The sequence below is a fragment of the Zootoca vivipara genome, chromosome Z1, assembly GCF_965207765.1.
Source record: "Zootoca vivipara chromosome Z1, rZooViv2.hap1.1, whole genome shotgun sequence".
NCBI lineage: Eukaryota > Metazoa > Chordata > Lepidosauria > Squamata > Lacertidae > Zootoca > Zootoca vivipara.
The window spans coordinates 16350609-16370364 of NC_142583.1; the positions used below are offsets into that span (position 1 = coordinate 16350609).

Consider the following 19756-nt stretch of genomic DNA (forward strand, 5'->3'; position numbering starts at 1 on the left):
AATTGTGAGATGTAATCCACTGGGAGCAGTCAAGTACAACATTACCTGTTTTGCTAGAGCGGCCATGCAGGGCATGTTGGTCCAGTCAGTTGAACTTCCTGTTCCTCTTGGCCTGGAGCATCCTTCCTTGCACATGACTAGTAGGCGTGACCTTTCTAGACCTGGTAAAAGGCCAAGTCATGCAGCCACCTCCCTCTCTTCAATCTTTTTTTCGTCCTGCGAACTTCCTGATTCACCTGGACATTACTTCTGGCTCCCAGCCAGCAGTCCCCAGGTTATCTCCCATATGGGGTAAACCTCTTTGCACATGTTTGTAACTTTAAGCCTAAAGCCTGCCTTCAGGGATCACACTGTGCTCTGCCTGATCGTGAGTAAAACTACTTTTAGTTAGTTAGTTAGTTAGGTCTTAGTTGGTCTCTAAGGTGCTACTGGACAGTTTTATTTTATTTTATTTCGACTGTGTCAGACCAACACGGCTACCTACCTGAATACTTTTTGTTACTTATGAATAAGACTGTTGTGTCTTTATTCTTTTAGGAGGGATTAAAGGGGTCTTACCAGGAATAATAGAACATATCTCAATCTGGGCAAGCCAGATTGAATTGCTTGTTGTTTTAAGAGACTCACGTGAGTTTGCAACCAGCTTTCTGTGTGTAAAAGGGGAATGCACTCTGCTAAGTAAAGAAGCTTCCTAATGTGAGTTAGGGAGGATAACATTAATCAATATATCCTCTCCTGCCACGCTCAACATTCCCACATCAATCTCACAAAAGAGGTCATCTACCAAGGCGGCCAATGCAGTTTCAGCTTCAAAACTGGACTGAAAGCCAGGTTGAAACGGATCTAATTATTCAACTTCTTATTTATATTTGTTAAAGGCAACTGTAACATTATTTCTTATTTACTTACCTACAATAGACCTGAGTCACTATGTTGTTTATTTGTTTGTCCAACTGGTATTTTGCGTAATCCTCGACACCATCTTTCACAGCAATAATCGTGAGAACCACCACGAGAGGGATCATGGTGATTTCTTTCCTGAAAGCTTCCACCACTGGAACCCAGTTCAGCAGAACTATAAATAAGAAATATAAATTGGCAGCTCTGGAAAACACAAACACAACAACCCACAGGGTGTTAGTGTCAGCCACTGAAGAGTGTGTAAAAGAAGGGTCTGGAGCTTGATATGACACACCTAAGTGAGTAGCAGTTGACTTCCGATTCGTATTCAGCTCATTAAGGGCGGTAAGTTGATATTATAGCAAAGTATGGGCATGCATGTTATGACTAGGCATTCACTCCATGGGGGTAATGGCTGAAAAGATCCCACAACACTAGCGTAAAATCAGAAAACGTGTCCAGATTAATCAAAGCAACATTACACACAACCACAAAATGCAGCTTCTCCCACAACCATTATGCTTCCAAATCACCTTTTCGGTTTTCTCTTTTCGGTTTTATGATGTTTAAAATTACAGCCCAAACCAAATCCATCAGGATGGAGGTGCTTAGGATAGGGTATACCAGGGTTAGCCAACTAAGTGCCTTCCAAATCTTCTTGACCATGGTTCTCACCTGCCCCTACCTAGCATGATCAATGGCCAGGAATGATAAGAGCTGTAGTCTACCACATTGACTACACCTGGGGGTACATCAACACTTACATTAAATTCAAAATGTGACATTATGCCACATTAGTAAAACTGAATTACTATGTCACGAAATGATGCATGTCTTCCTTTTCTCCCAGGCCTTTGGCTAATTAAACACCTTTCGGCCTTTTAAACTTTGGGGAGGGGGGGGACATTATTATTGTTAGTATGTTGTGCATTTTTGTGTTTTTATGCTGTAAACTTTAATTGAATTATTACAGCCTGTGCTTTTTTGCATTTAATTACAATTTGAGTCATTTAGTGCCACCTAAGTTTAACCCTTCGTGTGTCCAATGCCAAAATAAATATTTAGTCTTACATCATTACAGTGGTACCTCTGGTTACAAACTTAATTTGTTCCGGAGGCCCGTTCTTAACCTGAAACTGTTAACCTGAGGTTCCACTTTAGCTAATGGGGCCTCCCGCTGCCACCGCAGCACGATTTCTGTTCTCATTCTGGGGCAAAGTTCTTAACCTGAGGTACTACTTCTGGGTTAGTGGAATCTGTAACCCGAGGTACCACTGTATTTATTAAATCTGTATATCTCAGGGCAGCTCACAGTGTTCATTACTGTAATAAACTACCATTGCTTTCACTCTGAATGTGGCAAAAATACTATCTAATTATCATTTAATTTCACAACTGTGCACGTTACCTGTGAAACTGTTCGAATATGTTCTTCGGTAAAAAGTTCCAAATTCGGTACTTTGTAGTCCGTATTCTGTTGGTTTTATACAGGCGGGATACTTTTTCGTATTCTTCCTTAAAATGCCCCAGACATGGTATAACTATCCTGTGTTTACTGGTGGTCTTGCCCGGCTGCTGGAAGGTGACATCATTATTGCCTTCTGCAGAAAACATGCGCTGCCATTTGCATCTGGCCCACTCTGCCATGTTCTCGTGCAAATCAAGTTGCGCCCTTTACTTCGCAGCATGTTAAGATAAAAAGAGAGAGAGAGAGTTGCAGAATAAGCTGGGTGAAGTTGAAATGCACATTACAAGTGAGGACAAATTGCTGTTTTGTGTTGAGAAACATCTAATTTATCCAAAGGCAGTTTTTAACTTTATGATAACAAATTAACACTGAAGTGTAACCTTAGATCAGGGGTAGGCAACCTAAGGCCTGGCGGCCGGATCCGACCCAATCGCCTTCTAAATCCGGCCCACGGATGGTCCGGGAATCAGCGTGTTTTTACATGAGTAGAATGTGTCCTTTTATTTACACTGCATCTCTGGGTTATTTGTGGGGCATAGGAATTCGTTCATCCCCCCCCCCCAATATAGTCTGGCCCACCACATGGTCTGAGGGACAGTGGACCGGCCCATGGCTGAAAAAGGTTGCTGACCCCTGCTTTAGATGATGATTATTCTTATTATCATTCTATTAATTTATACCCCACTCACCTGGATTGGCTTACAACCCATAAAAAAACACAATAAAGATACTAACCACTGATTAAATGGAACAATGACATTTCAGAGCTATTTATCGGGATGGGTTTGTTATAAAAGAAAAGCCAAAGGTCTTTGTGCAAGACCTTATTTCAAAATGTCGCGCCCCCCCCCCACTTCTGTGTTTGATTGGAGAGCTCTATATATTAATAGGCAGGGGGGGAAAGGAGCGCTGGCCAAGATTCCTAACAGGAAAATTCTCTTATCACTGAGACCAACAAGATACTCTCTCGGCCTATTATCTGCCAACACCCCTACTGACCTCTCACTCAACACATCCCCCTTTCCCTGCAGGAACAGACACAACCTGCTTCTGCCACCAACTAGCAGGTTAGATAGCCTACCAAGAAATCCTTCTTTCCTTGTAGCCCATGGTTTGACAACTGCTGAATTAAAAAAGAGAGAGGTCAGCTGTGCAACCTACTTTTCCAGTATCTCTCTCTCTGTGTGTGCACAGATTATAGAGCCTACCCAATATTGCTGGAATTGGACTGGGTGAGCTATAACCATACATATATCTGAGAGCTCCATCACACATTAGCACTTCATCACAAGCAGGCACCACTATATACTTCACTTAGGATAATCTAGAGACCTGCTCGTCCTTAGGTCCTGCATGTGGCTGTGTTCCTGCTTAGATATACCCAGCCTGCACACCGGGAGGATGCAAAGGGTGACTGGCCCGCTGGATTGCCCCATGGCTCTGATTGACATAACTGGCTGCAATAAAGTGTCAGGTAGGTGGCTGTGTTGGTCTGAGTCGAAGCAAAATAAAAAAAAATCCTTCAGTAGCACCTTAAAGACCAACTAAGTTTTTATTTTGGTATGAGCTTTCGTGTGCATGCACACTTCGTCAGATACACTGAAACAGAATCAACCAGACCCTTATGTATATTCAGAGGGTGGGGTGGGGTGGGGGGGTACAATAAAGTGTGCAGGCAAAAGTCAACGCTCAACCTGTCCAAGGGTAGTGCTGAAGGGTTCTGCTCAGCTCCTATCGGATTGCGTCCAACCTCACAGCGTTGTTGTGAGAATGAAGGAGGTGGAAAAATTGTTAATGGCCATGAACCATTAGAAAAATGTAGGAAATAAATAATACCTAGGATGTATAAATAAATAATACCTAGGAAATGTATTATTACACCCAGACTTTTCTCTCTTCTCTCTTTATTTTTTGTGCAAAGCTATTTCCTGTTTTTTCTTTACCCGGTTTGGCTTTTTCCGATACAAAAACAGTGGCGAATACGGATTTGCTTCCCTACTGCAGAATATATCCTATCCGCTTGTTACGGACGTTCCGTAACAAGCTATAGTCCCCATGAAGAGGTATTGCAATATGTTCGCTTCTGCAGTTGATATAGCACCCTGCAGATATAGACACTTGGCTTCGAAGCAGACTCTGGATAGCACCACGGTTAAAGCTGTGTGAGCCTGAGCTGATAACAGCATTTTGAAAGGAAAAGCCATTTAAACTCACAGCTGGTCATCCAAATCCATGAGTCAGCATCAGTGCAAGGAACTGCTGTTAAGGGAGAGATTATAACATTGTGCCCCAGGGACCTATCTGTGAAATGTGCACCAAGATCATGTTACCTAAGGAACTTTTCTCAATGAACTGAGGAACGGAAAGTGCTGGCAGTCTTGACACCTTTCTAAGGCCAAAGCCACAATGCAAATGTGGTCTTAACTGAGCTACTCCAGCTTAACCACTGTCGGCAGCTAGGCACCCAGTGAATGAAACCACATTCAGCTCACTGAATCCACACCACAGACTGTCCAGGCCTAGTTTTGACTGAGATAAAGAAGGCAGTGGGGAAAGGAATTTCTAATACTAATACTAATTTATTATTTATACCCCATCCATCTGGCTGGGTTTCCCCAGCCACTCTGGGCGGCTCCCAACAGGACATTAAAAACACGGTAAAATAAAAAAACATTCAAAAACTTCCCTAAACAGGGCTGCCTTCAGATGTCTTCTAAAAGTCAAAGAATTGTTTATTTCCTTGACACCCGATGGGTGTTCCACAGAGTGGGTGCCACTACCGAGAAAGCCCTCTGCCTGCATGATTTCCTTATCTGTAGGTCCCAAACCACCAGCCTGAGATTCAGATTTCTGGAGAGATTTGATTAACTAATGTGATTAACTATCTCTAGTTTCCATTCCTTGTTTCTCTCCTCCCTGTGTATGCATTAGTTTATTTATAACAAATCGCGAGGGACTGATATTTTTGCTTTTGTTTTTTGCTTAGACTGTACAAAACTCAATGGAATCCATTTTTTAAAAAGAAAAAAATCCAATTACTGCACCTTGGTTTTACCTGGATCTGTTTCAGACTTGGTTCAGGCACTGTTTGGGACTGAATCAGACAGGGCTTCACTCTTTTCTTAACCTTAGCTTCGCCACTGTTGTAAGACCCACAACAGCCACTTAGCTGTGACTAGCTACATTTGCAGAAGCAAAGATGCACTCCTCCTGTCCTGATACAGGTAATTCATCAGGACAACCAAGGCTGATTCAGTCCCAAACAATGCCTGAACCAAGTCTGAAACAGATTGAGGTAATCCGTATCCTCCTGAAATGGCACAGCCACCATTCTCTCCACCACCTTACCTGCAACCGGGATGGTTTTATTGGGGGGGGGGTTCGAATCCCCACGACGGGGTGAGTTCCTGTTGTTTGGTCAGAATACAATGAAAAATCAATGTGGATATTTAATGGGGACATGCCACAGGCCACCTGCATGAAACTCTAGGAAAGTCCTATTGGTTTCAGTGGGAGGCATTTGTGAATGTGTTCTTAACTCTCATTGACATACTCTCATACTCAATTAATTATGGTTAGTTATCACTTAACAAAGGGACACGGGTGGCGCTGTGGTCTAAACCAGTGAGCCTAGGGCTTGCTGATCGGAAGGTCAGTGGTTCAAATCCCCGCGACGGGGTGAGCTCCCGTTGTTTGGTCCCAGCTCCTGCCAATCGTCAAAGTGCAAGTAGATAAATAGATACTGCTCCGGCGGGAAGGTAAACGGTGTTTCTGTGCGCTGCTCTGATTCACCAGAAGCGGCTTTGTCATACTGGCCACATGACCGGAAGCTATACGCCGGCTCCCTCGGCCAATAAAGCGAGATGAGCGCCACAACCCCAGAGTCGTCCGTGACTGGACCTAACGGTCAGGTGTCACCTTTACCTAAATACTTATTTATCCACCGTAATACATGCTTAACCTATATAAGAGCAATTTACCATGTTTTAAAAGTGTTGTTTTATCTAACTTAGTCATGTTATTAGGCTACATACTGTGACAGTGAGTTTAAAATTTGAAACAGAGATCAATCCCATACAGCTCAAGGCCAATTCTCAAGACTAAATTCCCTGTAATGGTCTGTGTTAATTCTAGGGAACTAATGTGATTGTGATTAAATAATTCCTGCTCACCCCCCCCCACCCCGGCAGTGGAGATCCACTACTCAACCCATGCAGAGAACCATAAGAATAGTAAGGAAAAACAAAAAGCAACATACAACAAGCAATATTATTGTGAGAACTGGTCCCACTTAAAATGGAACAGACAATACCCAACTCTTTCAAATCACTTCATATTCTCTCAAAGGACAATAAAGAGATATACACTAACCTATTAACAATCAACTATAATATACTTAAAAACAGAGACATAATGGCCAATGCCTATTTCAAGGGGCTCTTATATTTTATTACAGTGGTACCTCTACTTACGAATGTTTCTACTTACGAATGGAGCTCCGTCTGCCATCTTGGATGTGGTTTAGATAGGATTTTTTTCTACTTACGAATTTTTAGATAGGGTTGCTTCTACTTACGAATTTTTTCTCCCAATGCATTCCTATGGGATTCGACTTACAAATTTTTTCGACTTACAAATGTGCATTCGGAATGCATTAAATTCATAAGTAGAGGTACCACTGTATTAATTTTAAAAGCCTTTAGGAGTCCTAATGAGTACCTGAGAATTCATTTTCAAATACTAGTCCCTCCTTTTGCACTTGAAGGAGTGACTAGTATTTATAATGGGAAGTAAAATAATGAAAGAGTCTGCCTCTCCCTCCCTCCCACATCCTGAGTGCTCGAAGTCCAAATTCTAATTAGTGTACCTTTTTAATATATGGGTGCGAGTCTTCAAGTAGGTATACCCAAAGCATCTACCGGTATATTACTTCTTTACCACAACTCTGCATGTTCTTATCTATAAGGCTACTTACCAAACAAAACTTGTTTGACAAGTAAGGTGCGAAGCTCAGTGCCTTTCAAAAACTGCCGTGTAGGTGTAACCTCAGCAATATGGATTTGCCAAAATATTCCTTTGGGGTTTTCCTGCAGATTCCTTATCTGTTTATTCTAGATCACTCTGCAGTCTATCGTGCACATTTAGTAAGGGAACTTCAGAGCCCTCTAGCTGAAAGGACACCCAGAGATACCGTACCAGTACACTTGTCCCTTCTGTTTGTGTACCCAAAATATTTGACTCCTGCCAGCAAATCTCTCCTGTAATGTTTGGCAATGTCCTGAAATCAGTGATGCTAAACCAAGGCAGCTTCCTTTTCGTAAGGATATAACCTTCTAGCTCTAAGTGTGGAAAACTTCCTCAGGAAATACGTACAGGAACTAGAAAGTTAAATTGTTGGCGGGCTGCATTACCTAACCTGACCCAAATATAGTTGTTTCTGCCACAAGGAACGCTTCAGAATTGCTCTTCAGTGTGCAGAGAAAGTCGATAAGCAGCTTACGCAATCTTTCTGCACAAGGAGGACTGGCTCCAGATAACATGGATAAGTTATCTCACCATGGTTTAAGTATATATAAGGGTGCTGCCTCCCTGGCCCCCTGAGGGCAGCTCTGAGCATTCAACAGCTCAACAACAGGTAGAAAATCAGGTGCAGCTTAAGGAGGCGCAGCAAAGAGGAAAGCCACCCACTGCTGCATTTCTGCCAGAAATGAAACTGCTCTGGACACAAAAAAAACTACTACTGGCTAAAAAAACCCCGAGAAGCACACCTGAAAATAGCAATGGCCCTTTTGGCCAGCAATAACACAGTAAGGGCCAACATAAAAGTTTTATTTAGTATTATTTTATTATTTATGAAATTTGCATAACTCCCTATACCCAAAGATCTCGGGGCGGTTCGCAACATAAAATGACTATATAACAAGCAAAATACATAATAAAAATAAGAACAAAACCAAACTGATAATCCCCATGACCACTCTCTGAAGAGCCTTGGCCCTTTTTGCTGTCTCGATGCTTGCGATGACCCACTGTCACTGTCTCTGACCTACACAAGCAGTGGAGTAGGAAGCTGCCTTATACTGAACCAGATCATTACTCTTCCTAGCTCAGTACTGTCTGCACTGACTGGCAGCGGCCGTCCAGGGCTTCAGATAGGAAATATTTCCTTGCCCTATACAGTGATGCAAGGGATCGAAACAGCAGGTGCTCAGCAAATGTTGTACCACTGAGCTAGGACATTCCCCCCCCCTCCCAAAAGCCTTCTCACGAAACTCAGTACGTAGCTAGAGCTACTAAGGAGCCTTAACATCCCACATCCCATCACATTTGGGACAACACCCAAAGCTATCCCAAAGAGACGGTGCCAAAAATACCTGGGTGGTAGCATTTGCTAGGGGACAAATGGTCTCCTCATCATGGGCGTAGCCAGGATTCTTGTTGGAGGGGGCAGAACATCAGTTCACTGTGTATTTTTTAATTGATTTTTATTTATTGGGGGGCAGCTGCCCCTCCCTGCCCCCCGGGCTACACCCACGCTCTCCTTACTCATGGGGAACAGTGCCACTAGCTTAGTAAGGTTGAATGCCTTTCAAATGCTTGGCGCCACATTTTAGGTGACCAGACACATAATGATTTATCCAGCCTAGCAACTGCTACAACAAATCAAGTGGTTTAAGCAAAATAGCACCTTACCTATTCTGGATCCACACAGCTCCAGAGCAAAGTAACATTATTTTCATGCAACAACATTTAGCGACACCCTAGCCATCGTCGCTGAAGGGATTTGCAAAAGGTGCAGCACAGGCTTTTTAAACATAATTCTTAAACGGAAAAATACTGTATTACGGGACTGCGGCCTAGGCGGTCAAACCGTTTCTCACAAATCCTATATGGCTCCTGTGCAGTTCAAGTGCAGCTCCCGATAGCTTTAGAAAGATGAACGGAAGAAGCTGATCTATAAGGGTAAGTCAAAAAATGTGTGACAGAGAGTTAGAGTGCCTTTTCGCCTTCTCTCATCCCTTTCCCTAGCCACACAGTGGCCAAATGGAGCATGGGAGCATGGGGTAGGGCTTAAGGCTCAGGAGGGAGCAGTAATCGCTGGAAAGCAGAGAGAAAGGAACAGTAATATGTCTGGCAGACGTTGAGAAAGGGGAGAGGAGGAAGCAAGGCCCTGGCAAAGGAAGGGGGTGGGAATCATAGGGGGAATAAGGAAGCAGTGTTGACAGCCAAGTCCGTTGACAGAGAAGAGATAACTAGGGAAGGTACTGTTTGGGGATCGTTGCAGAAGGAGAAACAGCAGTGAGGCTGTGCCTTGCGGCTCTCAACCATTGGACGATATTGGCAGGATTTCCTTTGGCACAGAAACTTGGGCCGCCCCTGTGCTGCAACCGCCTTCCTTAAGCTCAGGGAATTCCTCTTCAGAACTATAAACTAACTCCCACTGTTCTCAAATTCTAGAAGAGCTGGAAAGAGAGTCATGTGACCCACAAGATTCTCTGCTCCAGAATTCCATGGCTCCCACACTTGCCTGCTCCTCTCAGTCACACACACACACACACACACGTACAACTGTTGCCCCCCCCTTTCTGGACCCTAAATATATTGTTACTAGGCTCAGAAGACCGACCCTAGGGAACCTGAAGCCTGTAGGAAGTCAGATTCAGAACGTTTCCTCTTTCCCCAGAACCATTAACTTCGGACTCCCGAGATCCTCAGTCAGCCTCACGCTTAATTTCCGACTCCAATACCCCTTTCCACAGCCTTACTTTGATACTAAAATGTATCAAGGAGGACAGAGGCCTAGTCTCCTTATACCAGGCACCCCCCAAACTGCGGCCCTCCAGATGTTTTGGCCTACAACTCCCATGATCCCTAGCTAATAGGACCAGTGGTCAGGGAAGATGGGAATTGTAGTCCAAAACATCTGGAGGGCCGAAGTTTGGAGATGCCTGCCTTATACAGACAACTAAGAAGAGCAAGCTGATTTTCTGAGGTGCATGTGTACTGCGGGGATCACGATTAAAATGGTGGGATATGTGGGGAAAGGATATGTGTCCCACCTTACAGAAGACAGCTGCCAGAGGACTGTCCTCTGTTTGAATGATTTTTCTATTTGAAGTCCAGTCTAATAAGGGAGATCAACAGCCTTGTCTATCAACAGCAATAGACAAACAGGTCACCTGGTCACAGTCTTCCTCATGATGGTTAGATGTACTGGGTTTCCATTGAAATTATAGTAATTATTCACAGATTAGTATATATACAAAAATAAATTGGCATATGCAAATATGTGGCCTCTTTTTGCCTCCTATTTATGGAGATAAGGGTCCTCTTTTTTGATGTGTAATAAGTGGTCTTTCTTAGATTTTTTAAAAATTAACAATCAGCTCATACTAGGTGTCCCACAGACAGCCCAAGAAAATACCTTGCTTATAGCTGAATTTACAGATTTTTTTGAAAACAGGAGCACTGAAATAGAGAGAGTGCCTACCAACTATCAATCAGAGCTATAGGTTGTAGTTTGGTTTAAGGTTAAGGAGAATATGAAATAATGTTTTAAAGAATGAATAAATAGAAATATGTAAAGGAAGATATACAATATGATTTTTAGAGTTATGAGTTAGAAGTTGCTCAAGATGATTGACAATGAAGCACAGAAAGGGGAGATTCGAGGAAGTCACCCTAAAATGGTTAAGAAAATAATAAGAACTGAGAAGTATATGTTTTTCTTTTGTATGTTTGTATTTGTGTATTTTGTATAGTACATAATTGTGTTGTAAAACCAAATAAAATAAATAAATAAAAAGATCAGAACTATTTTATTTGGATTAAATAAGAGGATTGGAGCAGGATGAAGGAACATCATCATCTCCTGAGAAACAGAACATGGGAAGTCACTCAAAAATGTTCAATTGAATAATTGGCTCTTTTGATTGTATTAATATTGGTATTGTATTAATGTGGCATATATTGGATTGCTATTAAATGAAAAAAACAAAAACTTATTTAAAAAAAGGGGGGAGAACACAAACATAAAATACAGTGGTACCTCGGTTTACAAACACAATTGGTTCTGGAAGTCTGTACTTAACCTGAAGTGAACTTTCCCATTGAAAGTAATGGAAAGTGGATTAATCCGTTCCAGACAGGTCCGCGGAGTACTTAAACTGAAAATTCTCAAACTGAGGTGTACTTAAACCGAGGTATGACTGTATATAGTAAAACAAAACAAAAAGAAAACTCCGGTGTTGTGTTTGAAGGTTATGAGGTTTATAATTAATAAGACCTTAGCAGATAAATCACAATGTAGCATAGTTAACAGATGGATGGCGGCTAACAGATTGAGGTTGAATCCTGACAAGACAGAAGTACTGTTTTGGGGGGACAGGAGGCGGGCAGGTGTGGAGGACTCCTTGGTCTTGAATAGGGCAACTGTGCTTCTGAAGGACCAGGTGCGCAGCCTGGGAGTCATTTTGGACTCACAGCTGTCCATGGAGGCACAGGTTAATTCTGTGTCCAGGACGGCTGTCTACCAGCTCCATCTGGTACGCAGGCTGAGACCCTACCAGCCCACAGACTGTCTCGCCAGAGTGGTGCATGCTCTGGCTATCTCCCACTTGGACTACTGCAATGCGCTCTACGTGGGGCTACCTTTGAAGGTGACCCGAAAACTGCAATTAATCCAGAATGCGGCAGCTAGACTAGTGACTGGGAGTGGCTGCCGGGACCACATAACACCAGTCCTGAGAGATCTACACTGGTTCCCAGTACGTTTCTGAGCACAATTCAAAGTGTTGGTGATGACCTTTAAAGCCGTAAATGGCCTCGGTCCTGTATACCTGAAGGAGCATCTCCACCCCCACCATTCAGCCCGGACACTGAGATCCAGCACCGAGGGCCTTCTGGCGGTTCCCTCATTGTGAGAAGTGGAACCAGACAGAGGGCCTTCTCGGTAGTGGCACCCGCCCTGTGGAACGCCCTCCCATCAGATGTCAAGGCAATAAGTAATTATTTTACTTTTAGAAGACAACTGAAGGCGGCCCTGTTTAGGGATGTTTTAAATGTTTGATGCTGTATTGTTTTTAATATTCGGCTGGAAGCCGCCCAGAGTGGCTGGGGAAACCCAGCAGATGGGCGGGGTATAAATAATAAATTATTATTATTATTATTAACACCTGTTTATTTCAATAGGACTACAGTATAGTGAGACTTTAAAAACAAAACACTGAACCCAGAGTGTTATAAGAAAGGGGAAAATAATCAATGATATTACCTCCCGCAAACCAACTGCACAGGAGGAAGAGAGGGGATACTTCATTCATGGGATACTTCTTGTGGCACAATGGATCAGTGTGTCTGGCCGTTAACCAGAGGGCTGGTGGTTTAAGCACTAAATCATGGTTTAGTATTTTGTGAAAACCAGGTGAGTATATCAAGTAGAAATGCAGGCCTAGCTCAATGTAATAGTGAGCCTTATTAACCCTTCCACTTCAAACAAGCTGTGGCACAAACATGGCACTTCAGGTACCTAAGCTGTCATCAGCCATGTGTTACTCAGATTATGATTCTTTCATTGGGGTTGGGAGTGGGGAAGATGTAACAAAATCAAAACCCTTTTCACATTATCTGTCAAAATCAACTCAGAAAATGGGAAGCCTAATTATCTTGTGCAGGGCGGCATTGTCTGACACATATTCACTCAACATTAGAATGGGGCATGACCCTACATGCTTTACTGACACTCAGCTTATTGAGTTAAGCATCTGGTTTTATTTTTGCTACAAGATTCCCACAAGCAAAATACTTGCATACAATGCTGATGGCTGCCATTTTGCTAGTGTGTCCTAGTTAAGGTTGCTGTAGCAAGCAGGTGTCTAGGCTACAATGCAACAGGTAGGAGAGAGAAGTAGATGGAAAGTGCCCACATGAAAAACAGGTGGGAGAAGCCGAAATGGCCTCATCTCCCAGGAGATTTAAAGGCACAAAGGAAATCCAGTTTGTAGCTTGGGAACTCTAAATGGCCTCCTGGCTACTCTTTTTTTATAAAATTTTTTTTATAGTTCCCTGCCTAATCATCAAAGTAACTCAAGGGAATTTACAATCCAAAACACAGGGCAATTTATACATATACATATACATATACATATACATATACATATATATATATATATATATATGGTAACCATCTCTATTAAAAGTACAAATTAACATCAAAGCCAATTCCTTACCAAAAAAAACCCAGACAACAAAAATCATAAGACCACCAGGCTCAATACATACTCAATACATTTAAAGCACCTGACTTTCCCCCAAAGAATCTTGGGAACTGTAGTTTATCACTCACAAAGCTACAATTTGCAGCAACCTTAACAAAATACAGTTCCCAGGATTCTTTGGGGGAAATCATATGGTGTGTTCACAGCAGAGAATGATCTACAAGTCAGGAATTCCGTGGTTCGAATTTTGCCTCAGCAATGAATTCACCTGCTGGTCTAAAAGCAAGCCACACTCTTTCTCATTCTTGATCCCCCTCCCCCCTGCGAATGGGGACCAATTACACTAATTGGTAGTTGGGATTGCAACAAGATAATGCATGGGAAGCTCTTTAAACGTATCAAAGTACTATATAAATGTTCAGAATTCTGCTTAAAAATTGAATTCCCTCTCTTTTCTTTACTTCACTATGGTCAACAGGGGCAAAGCAACAAAATCCAGCTTGCTTGTGCCATGAGGCCACAGGCTGAACTTACCCAAAGACAGAACACTAATACTGAATGCAAATGTTAAAGCCCCAATACCCAGATAGAGAACCTGTGGCAATGTGGCATAGGCAGTGGAGATTTGTGGCACACCTGGACAAGTGCAGGACAGCCTGCAGGCCTGCCCACATGATAAGAAAACTGTGCTACCTATTCTGCAGCTCAGATATGACAGGCAAAGTCACACCAGGGCACATAAGTATGGGACACTTGTGCTGGGCCACCTTATACTTTAGATTTGACTTACCGCGCATTAGCCAAAAAGATTGGCCAACAGTTGTCCTAATGAAATGCAAAGGTTGAACTACAACTTACAAACTCCACACAGCTCTGACCTGCGTCCATAATTACAAAGATCACATGACATGAGGCTTTATTCTACTTTTCCCAAGACTGTTCTAACTTCCCATAAAGTTCAACAAATAGAAGAACACCAGCCTAGTTTGCAAACACACACTGGTCTACTTCGAAGATACAAAACTGAACGACAAAACAGAATCAATCATTCTGAGCGATGCCACAGGTTTGCCTCATGTGGCTGTGATAAAACCTTCCTTAGGTTACTTCTGCCTACTCAGAAGTAAATCCTAAAAGTTCAGTGCGGCTTCCTGTACCAGGTAATGTTATAACGTGCCTGCCCCTGGGACGTTAGGGTGAAAGGTGTATTATACAGTATATTATAATAAATATCATAACTGTCAAGTTTTTCCTTTTTTTAAGGGAACTTCCCTTATGCTGAATAGGCTTCCTTGCGAGAAAAGGGAAAACTTGACAGCTATGATAAATATGCACAAGACTTGCAGCGTTGGAGAGGCGCGTCTGAGGAATACTTACGTTCGTTTTTTTCTAGATGAATAACAAATACAGTAAAATACCGATTTAATAAAGCAAAGCCAGGAGAATCTAACTTTTTGACTATGTCAATGGGATTCCGACAGAGCGGGATGGGTGGTAAAACGCTCTAGAGATAGAAAGAGAATCAGCAACGCACAAAAAGGAAGGGGAAGATGAGAGAGAATGAATTCGCACGAGAAGATGCCTCTTACTAGCTCTCCCCCTGGGCGCATCACAAAAACGGCCTCGATTCTCCCCGCGCACTCGAACGCTCTCCCCCTGCCGCCGATGTTCCCACTGCGGTCCGAAACCTAAGCACGCAGCCAACAGCCTGCAGCTGCGAGCCGATCCCCTGCCTCCCCGCCCATTTCGCCGGCTGCAGTAGGAAGAACCAACCGAGGGCGTGGGGGGGGGGGAGAGGACAATCTTTTGTGGAGGCCTCCGCCCTTTCTGACGCCTCCTTAAGGCGTTTCTCTCTTCTCCCAACTCTAGCACAGAAATCACAGATCTGTAGAGCTGGAAGGGAACCCATAGGGTCATCTAGTCTACAGACCCCCCCCCCGAAATAAGGTATCTCAGCACGTGGTTCCCCAAAACTATACCCGACCCTGCTTAGCTTTGCAAATGTGCAAGCAGTTTTATTTATGCACCCCAAGGAGGACCCGTTTAGAGCAATGCAGCGTTGGCTTCCATGGCAACGTCTTTGTCGTTGTGTTTACTTTTCTCTTTCATACATTTCTTTTTGCAGCTGCTAACTTCTGTCTAATTTCCCCCGTTTTACTCCTTCTGTCTTTATTAGTTCTAAGTCCCGCTGAGATCCTAGTAACTCTTGTTTAGGATCAGTGCCTTCCTAGAAATACAATACTGTAATTGTTTGTATTTGAATATCCAGGAGTTCCCACTAGTTCCCCCTCCGCTTTATTTAATAGCAACTGTGACAGAAATGAGATCTTCGCATTTTATTCTATGTGACTAACAGTCCGGAATCCCCCCCTAAATTGTCTTCTCCATACTTTTCACCTGGTGCCTGTCCGAATCACTAAGATCAGGATTGTCCTAAGTAATTTTGTTGCCTGAGACAAAAAACTCAGAACAACAACCTCTGTCCCTAGATAGCATAGAGTACCACCCCTGGGTAGATTGTGTCTTGTGAATCAGATTGAATTGTCAATCTCCCACACAATTGCTTTCAGTGGTATCCTAAACCAACTGAGGTAACTGCCTCACCTTGTATCATCATGACAAGGCAGTCTTTGGCTAGAATGCCATATTAATATCGGGATACCAATATTTATTAAAATATTTATTAATCTAATCTAATAAAATATTTAGGGCATAACAATCTTCACACTAGGGACCCAGGTGGCGCTGTGGTTAAACCACTGAGCCTAGGGCTTGCTGATCAGAAGGTCGGCGGTTCGAATCCCTGTGACGGGGTGAGCTCCCGTTGCTCGGTCCCAGCTCCTGCCAACCTAGCAGTTCGAAAGCATGTCAAAATGCAAGTAGATAAATAGGAACCGCTACAGCGGGAAGGTAAACGGCGTTTCCATGTGCTGCTCTGGTTTGCCAGAAGCGGCTTTGTCATGCTGGCCACATGACCTGGAAGCTATACGCCGGCTCCCTCGGCCAATAATGCGAGATGAGCGCGCAACCCCAGAGTCGGTCACGACTGGACCTAATGGTCAGGGGTCCCTTTACCTTTACCTTTAATCTTCACACTGTGGTGTACAACTGCAGAATCAATCACAACAGCATGAAATCATTTATTTGAAAACACACAACCCCTTAGAATTAACAGTATAAGTGAAACCAAAGTGCAATAATGAAAAATGTAGATGAAAATTAAAATGTGTTTCTTTAAAAATGACAACTAATAATGATGGAGCAGAGCCACGTGGATTTCCAGGGAGAATAAATTCCATAAATGCAGGACTACCACCCCAAAAAGCCATGCTCCCAATACTCATCAGTCTGGCCTTCAGATATCAATCTTTTGCACAGGCAGGCTCACATGGATACAGGTAGTCCTTCAGATAGTCAGGCTCCCAAATCAGTAGTCTCTGATGCAACAAGCAAAAGGTCACATTCTTACTTATGACTTTAGAACAAAAGTGACTACAATGCTCATTCCATGTCGAATATCATTAATGCACTTTAGAATCCTCAACCATTTTCTTTGGCTGTACTGTGAAGATCTCCCTCTCCCAATATCTATATACCTACAAACTTTATAGACTACTTTAACCATCTAGCACAAAACATATGCCACATTTGTTGTATTTCAGATAAAAGACTGCTTGGTGTGTTTTGCCTGGTTGGGAATATCATAAGGTACTAAGTTTGTTAAGTAATAAAGGTAAAAGGTAAAGGACCCCTGACAGTTAAATCCAGTCACGAATGACTCTGGGGTTGCGGCGCTCATCTCACTTTACTGGCCGAGGGAGCCGCCGTTTGTCCGCAGACAGTTTTTCTGGGTTATGTGGCCAGCATGACTAAGCCGCTTCTGGCAAAACCAGAGCAGTGCACGGAAACACCGTTTACCTTCCTGCTGGAGCAATACCTATTTATCTACTTGCACTTTGACGTGCTTTCGAACTGCTAGGTTGGCAGGAACTGGGACCATATTGAATAGCAGTAGAAGTTGGAGTTCTTGGGAAAGTCCAGAAATAAACGATAAATTACAAGAACTCAGGCCAAAAGAAGATGGATTTCAAATAAATCTTCACAAGGTTTTATTGATGTGATGCGGAGTTTAAATGGGAATCAATCCCAATGTTGAAGGCAAATAAAGGTAAGTTCCAGTAAAAATCAGGACAAGGCCCCGTTTCGACTATTCTTCGTCAACAAAGATTCACAGGTCAAAGTGTACCAAATATGTTTGCCAAGGGAAACATACACTTTGGTACACTTTGACCTGTGAATCTTTGCTGATGAAGAATAGTCGAAACAGGGCCTTGACCTGATTTTTACTGGAACTTACCTTTATTTGCCTTCAACATTGGGATTGGTTCCCATTTAAACTCCGCATCACATCAACAAAACCTTGTGAAGATTTATTTGAAATCCATCTTCTTTTGGCCTGAGTTCTTGTAATTTATCGTTTATTTCAGGAACTGGGACCAAGCAACAGGAGCTCACTCCGTCGCGGCCACCCATGTCCATTTGTTAAGTGATAATTAACCATAATTAATTGAATATGAGAATATGTCAGTGAGAGTTAAAAACACATTCACAAATGCCTCCCACTGAAACCAGTAGGACTTTCCTAGAGTTTCATGCAGGTGGCCTGTGGCATGTCCCCATTAAATATCCACATTGATTTTTCATTGTATTCTGAGTGCTTCTTTTAGTTCTTATAGTGTATTTTATTATACTGTAATTTGAATTTTATGGAATGAAACATGCAATACGATAAAATACAATATAAGAAATAAAAAGAAGCAATGAAATACATTGAAAAATAATATAGCATCTGGCACTGCACGTTACAATTGTGACAAGAGACATAAAAATCATTAAGTGGTCCTCCAAGACCACCAGCCGGGGGGCGGGGGGAGTTTGGGAACCACTGACATAGGAATACCATGATACTTGAAGCACTAAAAACAACTCTTTGGACAGAAAAATATGCTGATGCATCTCAAAGGGTGCAAACTTCATGAATGTGTATAATATGAGATTGTTCAAAGCTTATTTGGGATGGCAGAGGAGCTGCTGTCAGATAGAAAGGACTGCTGTTTCAGATGAGAAACCAGGCACCAACTGGTTTGCAATCTTGAACTAGACTGCAGGCAAGCAGGCTGTGCTTATCATCATCATCATCCATTCATTCATTTCCAATTTCATGCAGCAGCATCTTATCACTAAATAAAATGCAAATTGGTGCTGACATGTCACATTTGCACTCGGCTTGCAACATTTGCCCTGCAATTTTATTTGAGAATTTCTCTGCTTAGCTGGATGGCCTTGAATTCTAGAGTTGTGATGAAGCAAAACTTCTCCCTATCCACTACACATGATGGCTGGAACACTAGCAGAGGGAGAATGAATGAAACTTGTTTCACGCTCCAGGGTGAGAACACACTGTTGTAGATCTTAGAGGAGACAGGAGTGGGTCAAGTATGTACGATTTCTCACCAGCCTCTGGTTATTCTAGTGTGGGGTTAATGAGCATTTTGTCTGCTAGCTGGTTGGCTATAGTGAGAGGAAAATGCGGTTTCTGCCCCAGGTGAGAGTCTGGGTGTAAAACTGTGTTTATGGAAGACAATCTTACCCGGCTACGAGTGATCGTCAAAGAAGAAGAACCTGTCCTTCCAGGGGAGAGACCCTTGGTGAGAGACATGGGGTGGCTTGATTGATGCTTTTCTATTTCTTGTCACAAGGTTAATTGAAGTTCCTCACATCATCTAATGTGATCGATTAGTATACTGTGATTTTGCTAATTTATATTATACCTTTATTATATACCAGCAGTCTTTTGACCTGGTTTGCAGCTTGTTCTGCTGAAACATAAACACACTGAAATAAAGATCTGCCTTAGGGCAGGACCACTAACCAATTGCCCTCCCCTCTGGAAGTGCCTGGCCCGGACTAGCACTTCAACTCAAATACAAGGAGAGCCACGGCTTTGAAGATGGGGGTGGGATGCGTTGAAGGAGTGGGGCGGGGCTTCAGCCGCTGCGCAGGCTCCTTGCGCAGGAGGAGGAGGATGACGCGGAGGCGGAAGCGGCTTTATTCGGGCGCTCTGATAGGGCCAAGGCTGGCCAGAGCGTTGTCACGTGGCCCCGCTACGTTC

The 19756-nt window shown here is 43.0% G+C and overlaps 1 protein-coding gene across 11 annotated transcripts in view; it reads right to left on the reverse strand.

Annotated features, from left to right (window-relative positions):
- ATP10D (ATPase phospholipid transporting 10D (putative)) overlaps window positions 1-15308 on the reverse strand; it is a 54701-nt gene extending 39393 nt beyond the window's left edge. For 8 of the 11 annotated variants that reach the window (XM_088660907.1, XM_060278880.2, XM_060278877.2 and 5 more), the window contains exons 1-3: window positions 15174-15308; window positions 2309-2577; window positions 910-1104 (exon numbers count right to left, since the gene is read on the reverse strand). In XM_088660907.1, the coding sequence (XP_088517033.1) occupies window positions 910-1104; window positions 2309-2547 (434 nt within the window). In that variant the 5' untranslated portion in view covers window positions 2548-2577; window positions 15174-15308. Of the gene's footprint in view, window positions 1-909; window positions 1105-2308; window positions 2689-9061; window positions 9200-15173 lie in introns of those variants that run through there. The other 3 variants (XM_060278874.2, XM_088660904.1, XM_088660903.1) reach the window with 3 other exon arrangements.
- Window positions 15309-19756: the final 4448 nt, after the last annotated feature.